This window comes from Nansenia antarctica (assembly GCF_963989245.1).
Source record: "Nansenia antarctica genome assembly, chromosome: 20".
In the NCBI taxonomy this organism is placed as follows: Eukaryota; Metazoa; Chordata; class Actinopteri; order Argentiniformes; family Microstomatidae; genus Nansenia; species Nansenia antarctica.
In genome coordinates, this window is record NC_137693.1 from 6,417,174 (window position 1) to 6,429,673 (window position 12,500).

A 12,500-nucleotide genomic window follows, 5' to 3' on the forward strand; every position below is an offset into this window, starting at 1 on the left:
GTAAGTGGAATAAGGCAAAAATTTAAATGTAATGTAGCAGACGCCTTTATCCAAAGTAACAAATACATTTGTCTAAATAAGTGAATCATCTATCCATCAGTCATCACAAGAAAAAGTAATCTATGCTAGGGCCTGACGCAGTCATAATGCTAGTAGAATGAAGGATTAGGATTCTTTTTTTCTTTTTTTTACAGTAGAGAAACTGCACGTTATATGTGTGTGCAAGCATGTTTTTGATATTGTCAATCGTCTCATTTTTACGAGGTGAGCTGGTAAGACAAAACCCAAGACTAAATGTATCTTCACTTGCCTTGCCTATAATTGACGAGACTAGACAAAGATTCAAGTGTTTAGAGAACATTTATAACACTAGTGTGTTTTCGCAGTGCAAACACAGACACATGTCTGTACATTAACACAGTAGAGGGGATGAAGAGGTCTTAGGAGGGACAGTTAAGGTGTACAACTCAATTGTCTATCTCCTTCTTTCCCTCCTTACTTCCTTAATTTTAATTAATTTTGCCATTTAGCAGACGCTTTTAATCCAAAGCGACTTATTTTGCGAATTACAGGGACATTCCCCCTGGAGTAACTGAGGGCTAAGTGCCTTACTCAACGGCACACTAGTAGTGGTGTGGTGTCAGGCGGGATTTGAACTCACAACCTTCCGATCACAAGTCCAACTCACTATCCACTAGACCACCACTTCCTTCCCGGCATAGCAGTTTATATCCCACCACAAGCCGACACGAATGTCTCACTTAAGTCACTGTTACGGAACTAACAGACACCCAGAGGCCCCTCTAATAGTGGTTGGAGACTTCAACAGAGCGACGCTGAAAAGGGTATTACCCAAATTCTTCGGACCAAAGCATTAGAACGTGTCACATGTATGCAGTTCTGGGAGGCCTACAAACCCCTCCTCCGCCCACCATTCGGTAAATCAGATCACGACACCACAAATGCTCCTTGTGCCCGCTTACAAGCACAAGCTGAAAACGTCACCTCCAATCATGCGATCTAGTCGTCTAGACGGCAAAGAAATAGAGTCACAGCTAAAGCAAAGCCCCACTAATTTGCCTGCCGAGAAAACAGATCGACAGATGACGCCATTGCCACGGCACTCCACTCAGCCCTCACCCCCCTTGACAGGAAAAACTCCTATGTGAGGAAGCTGTTCAGCATTCAACACCATAGTCCCCTCCAGACTCGACAGCAAACTCAGGGACCTAGGCATCGACCCCAGCCTATGCAACTAGAGCCTGGGCTTCCTTTCGGACGGTAAACAAGTGGTGAAGATGGGCTTTAAGACCTCCGCCCCACTGATCACCAGCACAGGAGCCCCCCGAGGCTGTGTACTAAGCCGCCTCTTCTACTCCCTGTACACCAAAGACTGTGTGGCCACTCACAGCTCCAACATGGTAATCAAGTTCGTTGACGACACAACAGTGATTGACGGCGACGAGATGGCCTACAGAAGTGACCTCACCTGGTATGAACACACCAACCAGGTGGTGAAAAAAGCACAACATCGCCTCTTCCATCTCAGGCAGCTGAAAAAGTTCGGCTTAGAACCGAAGATCCTAGGGGCCTTCTTCAGAGGCACAACCGAGAGCATTCTGACGGGTTGCATCACTGCCTGGTACAGGAACTGCACCGCCCAAAACCACAAAGCACTGCAAAGGGTAGTGCGGACAGCTGAGAAGATCAGCGGTTGTGGGCTAACCTCCATTCATGACACCTGCAAGAAATGGTGTGTCAGAAAGGCCCTCAGGATCATTAGAGTCCCCAGCCAATCAGAAACTGTTCAAGCTACTGCCGTTGGGGAAACAGTACCGAAGCCTCAGGGCTAAAACCCAGAGGCTGACAAACAGCTGTTTCCCCCAAGCAATCAGGCTCCTGGTGAAATGCACTGGAAGGGTAATAAAAGCGATGGATTCTGACATCCATGCTCTTCTGAATACACAGGACAGGTCAAAGTGAAAGCAAAGACTATATATTATTTTCATTTATCTTCTCGTTTCAGATCAGTACAGAGGGAGGGAAGGATGCATAGAGAGGAACCATGTTCCTGAGAACACTCTAGGGTGTGTGTGTGTGTGTGTGTGTGTGTGTGTGTGTGTGCGTGTGTGTGTGTGTGTGTGTGTGTGTGTGTGGGTGTGGGTGTGTGTGTGTGTGTGTGTGTGTGTGTGTGTGTGTGTGTGTGTATTTCACAGTATGATATATCGTCACGGTCTCTCATGAAGAAGTGAAAACTACTGTATTATGAAATGTGTATGTATTATTTCCAGTCAATGGGGTATGTAAATGTGTTCATATCACTATAGTCCAAATAACATGTAAACGGATACAAATGTGTCTACATCATGTTATCATGTGCATGTGAGAAAGCCTGTCTGTGACTTGTTGCTGGCTGCTCTTTGTTGCAGTTAACGCACACCTAGGCATTGGCTCAGATATGTCATTTGGGTTTTGATTGTGATTTCAATATTTGTCACATTTCGAAATGTGTTCTCTCTATAACAACTGCATGGCCTCTATTTACCATTATTTCTGCTGACATTTAACTGACATTTACGGTAATTTCAGACATTATCAAACACATCCAGGTAATTCCAACAGTGCACTACGCCCACATAGAGCTAGTCTCAGTTACAGGGAGTTACTTCTGGAGTCTTCTGAGTGAGCAAAGAGGAAAGGTCCGATTGCAACGGCATAGAAATATGATACCGAAGGGTGGGGCTGTCCCACGGATCCTCTCATTCAAAACATAACTGCCTGTCTCATGTCTCCCCCACTGACCCCCACTCATCTGTGTTGGGTTATCAGTGGGCTTGTTCACACCTCACTGTTATCAGACAGCCATGATGCAGGGGGACAACTATGCCAATCCCTCTTCATGGAGCCCTGCTACAGACACACCAGCTAGAAGTAGTGAGACTGCAAAGCAAAACCTAAACGTCGGAAACTGAAGCTATAAAACCCAAATGGTATCAGACTAGTTTTAATCATTTAAAATTAAAGCAAGAGCACGCAACTGAGACTAGTGAGTGAGTGTAACCCATGGCACAAATAGGTGCTATAGACAATTCATCGGTGTGAGAGGGAGAGTTTGTTTTTGATTTGATAATACAGTACATTTATTTCTATTGAGACCTTGCACAATGATTCAAGTGCACATATTAAACGATCAACATACAAGTGCAGCAGTCAGTGGCAATGGATAGAAAATAGTTGATGATCTCATGTAGCTATAATGACAGAGACAAACTGACAACTAGACTATACTCTTCAACTGATCTGAGATGCAGGTGCTGCTCCCTGAGTCCTCCACAGGATGTCAATTTCATTGAATGAATTAGAGATATGTTCATTTAATTTCAGTGTTTATATGTCTTGGGGGGTTTCAGTTTTTTATTCGAAAGCACTGTAGCGACAGTCCCTGTGGGAATTGGTGAAATGCGCACTCCCACCTCCCATGCTGCCAGAGACACTGCAAGCATGCCCATTTCCTTTTTCAACACTGTCACCGGACCTTAGCCATTAACGGACTCCTTTCTCAAGTAGCCTACACCAACGGAATAGGGAGGACTTGGAGAAAATTATATTTTTTTGAAAATTGACCGGGAAAATTGCGAGAAAAAGTTCTTCAACTTGGATATTTGGAATAAGTTCTTGCAGTTGGCAGCTACTTCGGTCTCTTGACCAAGTAATGTTCGACCTTATAGGTTAATCCTGTGAACCTGATTGCACGGCCATGGAGTGACCCCAGTTAACGGCATCTCTCCTGAATAAGCTTACATTGGAACATAGACGAAAGAAGACATCAAATAGCTTGCCTGGAAAACAAAAGGTTGGTTATCTTCGAGAGGAGTTTTATTTAGGAAAAGCATCAGTCCATTATTACGAACGTGAGTGGTTAATATCGCTTTGTGTATCCTAATTATAATGGAAGGTGCTTGTGAATACTTGAACATCCCACAGACATTATTAAATGAGGCTATTATTATTTTTTATTTTATTTTTTATTTTACTTAAAATAAATAAATAATTTAAAACCCAAATCGAAAATACTTAAAGGAGATTCATATACCATTACACCTTCCTTGTAAATTGCATATCCATTCCACACACAAATCCATACAAGCATGTCGATACATACACTATGAACATTGTCTCTGCAACATAAGTCATCCTCAACTGCAATACTGGTATGCTAGTACATATTTGCCTATGTTAATTATGTTAGGGTTAGGGTAAGGGTTATACAGTATAATGAATCAACTTTTATTAGTCCAATTATTAATTCAACCTGTTCTTTTTCAAATGCGTTCGGCATTATATTTGACTTCAAACTCACTTATTAAAGGCGAATTTAGTCAATCCATATGTAAGCCCAACGGTAGGGCAACTCTAATCGACTCACAGTCATGAAGCTATATTTGATAGAGGCTATAAGATGACAACGACAGTTGTCAACCGCTTCGAGCTGTACATTCCATCTCCAATCACCCGCTGTACATTCTGTCAATACATACTGCTAAGTGAGTTGGGGACCTGGGTTTGGTTGGCCCAGATAGGTCGTCTCTGAGGACATAGTGGCCTAATTTATAAATGTGAAATTAGTACTGAGGGGAATGTATTGCGTTGTGGAACTTGTTAAAAGCCATTTAATTATTCAATTAACTAAAGACCTATTTCCCTCCGCCACTTTAATGAGACTGAAAATGTGTGTGTGTGTGTGTGTGTGAGAGAGAGAGAGAGAGAGAGAGAGAGAGAGAGACAGAGAGAGAGAGAGAGAGAGAGAGAGAGAGAGAGAGAGGGAGAGAGAGAGAGAGAGAGAGAGAGAGAGAGAGAGAGAGAGAGAGAGAGAGAGAGAGAGAGAGAGAGAGAGAGAGCGGACAGATGGAGAGGGGAGTGGGGGGGGTGAGTTCATGCAAGTAATGGAGACCTTCAGATAATTTAAGTGTAATGCTGTCTTCATGACGATGAACTGTCCGTGGGAGAACAAGCTACCAGTAAATGGCTTAATCAATGTTATTATGATGCTTAGAGATGCATCATCCAGGACAAAACATTGAACCGTAGTTCACTCAACTATGCGTAACCTCACGTGTAACCTACTACTAGACTTCAGTGCTGCCTTTGATGTCATTGATCATAACTTGCTATTAAGGAAACTCAAGTGTTATGGCTTTACTCCATCTGCCTTAGGATGGATAGAACGCTACCTGACTAATAGAACACAGAAGGTTCTCGTTAACGGAAAGCTCTCAAAAGCAAGACATATACAGTGTGGGGAACCCAGAAACAATGGGGATCCTAATCAATCTAAAACAGAAGTGGCAGTTGACTTCAGGTCTTATGGAAAGTGACATCCCATCACATTGATAGTTATGTGGTTTGACTGTTTCTCTCTGTTGCTGTTTGTTTGTACAGGAACTCTAAGCGGTTCTGAACAACCCATAATGAAGTGGGAAAAGTTTAAGCCTCCTGAGCCTGGTGACCCGATGTGTTGTTGTGAGTGTGATGTCAATCACTATGGATGTGGCTGCGACTGCGAGGATCTGGACGAAGCCTGCAACAGGTGAGAGGGTGGGGGTCGAGAGGAGGGTCAGAGGATCGAGAGGTTCACTCCATGTTTAAAACGAAACCCCCCTTCCTTCCTTCTTTCTTGTCTCGTTCCCTCTCTCTCTCTCTATCACCCTCTTTTTTTTTTTAGATGGCTAAAGGACAAGCCTCAGAAGCTCCACTCACTGTCTCCAGCGATCGCTGCGGCGATGGACCGGCTGGCGGTGCCACTGTTGTCAGGGGATAGGCAGGTGGAGATCTCTATGGTCCCAGCTTTGGTGCTCCTTCCTCTTCTACTGCAGGTGGCAGCGCTGCACTTCCTGCTGGGCGTCATCATTCTCACGGCACTGCCTGGCCTGGTGCTTTGGTACTACTACGCCACGCACCGGAAGAAACGACGCACCCTCTTCTTCCTCACCTTGGCCCCGTTCTCCCTAGCCTACATGTACTTCCTTTTCATCACGGAGATCTTCCCTCGCGGGGACGTCACTCAGCTGCAGCTGTCGACCGTGACGGCGGGTATGGTTCTCACTCTGGTCTGCCTTGTGCACACCAAGAGGCGGCCGGGCTTTGTGAAGCCGTCCCTGGCTGACTCACACAAAAGCAGCGTCGTCGTCGACGATTCGAACAAACTGCCTGAGCAAGACTCTGCTGACCGTAGTAGAGCTGGCCAGCCGGTGGGGTCAGCCACCGCTGAGAGAGGAGCAGCGGAAAGGCAGGCAGAGCCACGGACTGTGAAGGGGGGCAGGTGTCCTGTGTGCAGAGTGATGCGCCCCCCGCGGGCAGGACATTGCAGGATCTGTGGAGCCTGTGTCCAGCGCCTGGACCACCATTGTATCTGGTTGGTTCCCATGAAATACCTGTGTCTGTTTTGGGGGGGGTTATTTGGGAGTCATTTATTATGTCATTCGTCTGGCAGAGGCGGGATGTCCAGACGGATTGATTCAAACTACTCAACAACTAGACCGTGGCAAATGTGTCTTTCTTACAGTGCCCTCCATAAGTATTGGAAAGAGGAAGCATTTTAAGCTCTTCTTTAAGCTCTATATTCCAACAGTTTGGATTTTAAATCAAACTGCAGGAGCGAAAAAGAAGACACAATGCTTCTTATTTACAATAATTATGGAGGGCACTGTATCAGTATATCTGGCGTGCAAACTCATAAACCAAGAGACAGGATTTAGCCTAGATAGACACTGTATAACCACAACTACCATAAACATAGTTGAATTGGGCCTTTTAAGCACAAACAGTTCTCTATCACACTGAACCATCTCAGGACAGGAACTCTCACACTTTCAGGCCAAAATGACGTCACGAGATCAGACCAGGCTGTAGAGACATGTGCAAAGCCCACAGGGGTTCACCGTTCAGCAGGGTGACGCCACCTGACCTCAAACCAGGACAATCTGTTGCGTACGGGATTTAGTAAATACTGTAGCATGCACCAAAACAACCCAACACACTTAGACTATCTGCAAATTGTGCTCTCCCACCTGCAGACATGCAAAGATGTACTGAGGGTGGTAGTATTGAGGGGATGTAAGACTGGTACTACAGTGTCTTGTCCCTCTGTGTGTGTGTGTGTGTGTGTGTGTGTGTGTGTGTGTGTGTGTGTGTGTGTGTGTGTGTCTGCTGAGGCAGGATAAACAGCTGTGTGGGCCAGGCCAATCATCGCAGCTTCCTGCTGACCCTCGTCATCTTCCTGTTGACCTCTCTGTATGGGATCAGTCTGGTGCTGAGCAGTGTGTGTCCCCGACAATACCTACTGACCGCCCTGCTTTACTGCCCTGGGGTCTACAATCAGTACAGGTACACACAAGCGTACATACATGGCAAAAATGCTAATGACATAATTGCATGGTAATAACAGTAATAATGATAATAATCAACATCATCATCTTCATCAGGGAGTCATGGAAACAAGCACCGCTACTGTATATTATTTGGTACCAGATAGTTATCAACTGTAATGTAGAATGTAGAAGTATCAGAGGATACAAAAAACGACTTTTTTTTAAGACTTATTTTTGTATTTAGTACGTAGTATTTTAACAGCTTATGAACTATATCTTTCCAGCTCTGCACTATGCTTCACTTGTGCCTGGTATAGCAGCATGGTCACCGGGGGATTACTACACCTGCTGTTGCTGCAAGTCGTCAATATCAGCTACAACGTCACGGAGCGGGAGGCACAGCTTGCCCTGCGGAACAAAACCGGCCAGACTCGTCTGTGTGGCCTCCTCGTCGACACGGGGCTCTACTCACGTGGCTTCTGGCAGAATTGGGCAGAGTTCTTCACCATGGGTGAGGCTGCAGAGAGACCCACCTCCTCCAGTCTGTCTGACTTGGTTTAGCCTTGGCTGAACACCATATCACCCTGCCCACCGATGAGCTCTGCTTAATTTAAACTGGCAGAGTCTCTTCTCTACAATGTTCACTCTCAATTCGTGAGCTTAGAATTATACGGTTCTATCTCCGTTTAGGGTAGTTCAGTGATATTGAGCGTCAAAGTTTTTACATTCCATTATGTTTTGTGAGATGGAACCTTTGTATTTTATGAATTACTAACTCGAAAATGTCAACATTTTAAAAATAACACCACACAGGCATTAATAAACACCTAATGGATCAGATTATGTAAAAAACTCAATTTTGACAAAAATGGAGATAGAACCTTATAATTCTAACGTCACGTATTGCTACTGTATCAGCGTCTGCAAAACCCACGATCCCAAATGCCTCTTTGAAAAACAGACATATCTCAAGTACAGTATGTTGTCATTACTGTAATGTTAGAGACCACTACATTCCAAAACCTCAGGTAGAGAAAATGACTTCAGGTTGTTGATATATGATATACAATGGGGTGAACATTAAACGGCTGCAATGGATATTTTCTCCCTCAGGGATGAATATTTGTTCAATTTCGCTGTTCCTCTCTCTCACCAAAATGGTGCAGATACTCAACCATGGTGGACTACATCGGACTAATTAAAAAATAATAGAACAAAAATGTTGAATGATGTCTTTCAATCATTTCATGGTTGAAAAAGAATAAATCATGTCAGGAAACAAAAAATACATTTAAATGAATTTAAATGTAGAGTGTAGGCTACGGCACCATGAGAACAAGTTGATACATTTCATAATATGGACTGACATGTATAGGTACACACCACACATCCTCTATCCCACCCATGCACAGAATTTGCTCTCACACACATACAAATGTTTGATAAGATGCCACACTGTTAAGTGATTGTTAAGGGTGTGTACAGCTCTTGAATTGCATCAATATTTGTCATGCTCAGGCTTTGAATCGTGTTTGTTTATCATGCCAATAAAGTTAATAAAATCAAACTGAATAGAATGACACACAATGTTGATGAGGTGGGCAAAATACAACTCTGATGATAGAGAAGTAGTTGTCTGGTTTTCACAGGAAGTGGTTAGATAGCAACTTCATCAAAACTGTGTCACCACAAGAAAGCTCCAGTAGAACATGAGAAAAAAAACAGTTAGAGAGAGAGGCTTTGTATTGACGTGTAGGAACAGTGAAGTGAAGTGAAGTGAAACTTTATTTATATAGAGCCTTTCGTACACGGATGCAACTCAAAGCACTTTGCAATGATTTAAAGTTTAAAGTTTAAAGAAATCAAACACTTACTACAAGGTATAGCTTGTCAGCTTTTATTTGTATTTTTGTATATATATTTGTATAAATATAATACATCAATTCATGATCAATTGGATTTCAATCTGAAGATTGGCATGGCCACATTGGCCAGTCAAGAACATTACTCCTGTTTGGTCCTGAAAAGCATCCTAGTTTCTATGGCAGTATGTTTTGGGTCATTGTCTTACTGCATAATAAAACACCATCCTGTTTGTGTTTTTGGAGGCATTTGGTTGTACTTGAGCAGACAATGTGTTTCTGTACACTTCAGAATACATTTTGCTGCATCGATTTAGACAGGTTAGCCAGTTCTAGTGCCAGCTATACATGCCCAAACCATAACAACCCCACCATGTTTCACAGATGAGGTGATATGCTGTAAATCTTAAATATTATTTTCTCCAAACTGTCCTTTTGCAATCACTTGTACATGATAATATGAATCTATCCAGAACTTTTTTAGACTTTTTAGCTAACTATAACCTAACATTTTTTAGTCTGTAGTTCGGCTAGTGACATATTCTGCAGATGGTAGTCTCTGACACGTTCACGTCATTTGGGTTTTTTCTTTGGTGAGCATTCTTTGGTCTTCCACCGTAGAAGTGTTCCATGACCTGCCAGCCTGTTTGGTTTGCTGAGATCACCTGTGCTTTTTTCTCTTTTTAGTGATACTAAACTACTACTACTCTTGACTTTCACTGACACCTATTTGGTCCTCATGTTGACAGACACCAATAGCAGACTCCAAAGCCTATACGAAGTCTAGAATCAATACTAGACATTGACAGCTCACACACACACACACACACACACACACATGCACTCAGTTTTGATTCAGAGCTGGCTGAAACCTTATTTCCTCTAGTGGTTTCTGGGTGTCAGTCTGGCCTGGTATGTCTACCATGTCTATGGTTTCCTGTTTGTACTTGTTAAGTGTCTTTCCATTTCCCTACACTGAACACAGTGAACATCATGAGTGGTAGTCAACCTCTCAGGTCCCTGCATCTCCACTGCTGGTTCTCAGCACCTCTTCTGCTGCTCTTCTGCTCTGGTAAGACTCTCAATACAGACTCATTATGATAACACTGTAATGTTCTGAGTTGGTATGTCTAGTCTGTCCAAGCTTGAAAGGTGAAAGTTGCTGTATCTTTAATCGATCAGGGAGCATAAGATAGTTGTTAATCTGACTCCAAGTACCGTAATAAACATGACAGGATTGGCTCTCTTACTTGCATAACTGGCCCAATATAATAAGCCTGAGTTGTTAGTCGGAATTCAATATGCAAATAACTCGTTCATGTAAGAGTCATTTCTTGTCATGCTATATGTACGTCAGAAATGTCCCTTCTAATTAGATTATAATAAGATTGTATTTGCAGGAACGCCAAACGGTGTATATAATGTGTTGTGTGTTAAACCCGGATACACAACTATGGAACATAAAGTAATTTCTAGGCTTAACCTGGTCAATTATATTGCATGCTTAGATTCTACCAGACTATCCTGACACACAGATCTATCTATATCTGTTGTATTTTCTCATTTCAATGAGAAAAGTGCTGCATCAAATGTGAGGAGATTTATTTTAGACAAGCAATAACGTAAGCAATTCTGCTTAGGCCTACTTCATGTCGTACAATCAAATGTGGAAATACACAAAATATGAAACATACCGTTGTAGGCATTAAACAGTTAAAGAGTTATAAAGAGTTCTCCATAGGTCTTCAGCTGGCACCGGAGATAACAGTGCAACACCATGACCATTGTAATAAACTGATTGCCCATTTGACTGAATTCCTGTGAAGCATAATCAAACACACATAGCAAAATACTACAAAGAAACGTCACACAATAATGAGAATAACATCATAATACTGCTCGTAAAACACACGTTAAAATGAGATAACCCTAACCCTATACACTATGTGACATTTAAATGTCATGATTGGAGGATAGAGGGTGTGAAAAGGTCATGATGATTCAATCCCCAGCCAGACGTTGTCCAGGCGTGCCCACTCTCTTGTGAAACAATGAATCAGAAGAGGTGTAAAGTGATAACAGTTGATCAAGGCAATTCCTTTGAATGAATGAATGAATGAATGAATGGTCTTTAATGTCATTGCAATAGTACAGGTACCAAACAACGAAATTTGGGAGGGGGGGGGCTCCCCTGGTGCTAGGAAAGAAAAACAAAACAAAAAAAACAAGGGAAAGGAGCTGGTTTACATAAATAAAGGCTATGTACACTATCCACTATACTATACTGTACAGATAAGACGACTAGGGTTGTCATATTGCACATAGTGTTATTGCACATTCATTTAAAGTCGTCTTTGGCTATAGTGGTCATGAATTTAGCCAAGCCTATTTCTCACACTCATTATATTCTTCAGACCAGTTTAATAATCAGCCTGTCTCTTAGTATGTCTACTGTAGTAAAATTAGAATTAACTGTAGGCTGTCAAAGGATGGAAGTGGAGGACTCATTAGGTAACACGGTCCACAGAAGTAGAAGTGGAAGTAGCATATGTGAAAGCGAAGCGATACCCAGCTGAAATGTCTATGGGTAAAAAACAATAACCTGTCCAGCCTCCCATTCTCAACAGCATCTTAATGAGGGCACCACTTCACTGCTCCATTTACTGAATCTTCTTTTAGTTGAACTATTCTCTAATTACCTCTAAGCATAGAAACAGATTATTGCAATTTCATTTGTAGGCTTGTTGTTGTTCTAAGACCAAATCCCACATCTATATATTAGCAGTAATTGAACAGCCCCACCCCATCTCCCTCAGGTGTTCCGGCAGCTAAGGAGGTGACAACATCTGGTAACATCACAGCAAAGATTGGTTCTGCTGTGACTCTGTCCTGTGAGCTGTCTGTGGAGGGGACCGTGGTCCAGACGGAGTGGTCCAGGTGTGACGGACGTGTGGTCGTCATTTGGAACGCAGAGAGGGGAGAACATGTAGGGAAGAACTACACAGGCCGTGTATCTGCTGTAACTCTTCATGGATACACTTTACTGAAGACACACACAAATGACAGTGGACCATACTGCTGTACTCTCAACACCTTCCCCCATGGGAACCTGAAGGGGTACATGCATTTGTATCTGAGCGAGGACACAGGTATTGGCCACTTCCAACCCACGATAAAGTATCATTTGAATCTGAGTGAGGACACAGGTATTAACCACCTTTGCCCGACAAAGAAACAGGCATGCACTGCACATATCTATTCTTCTATTTTT

At 42.9% G+C, this 12,500-nt stretch overlaps 1 protein-coding gene across 1 annotated transcript; it reads left to right on the forward strand.

The window, feature by feature from the left end:
• Positions 1–5,468: 5,468 nt before the first annotated feature.
• zdhhc23a (zDHHC palmitoyltransferase 23a) lies at positions 5,469–7,928 on the forward strand (the record flags this gene model as incomplete). Its single annotated transcript, XM_080549760.1, has 4 exons — positions 5,469–5,587; positions 5,723–6,412; positions 7,216–7,383; positions 7,652–7,928. The coding sequence occupies 4 exons, from the start codon at positions 5,469–5,471 to the stop codon at positions 7,926–7,928; spliced, it is 1,254 nt and encodes a 417-aa protein (XP_080405886.1).
• Positions 7,929–12,500: the final 4,572 nt, after the last annotated feature.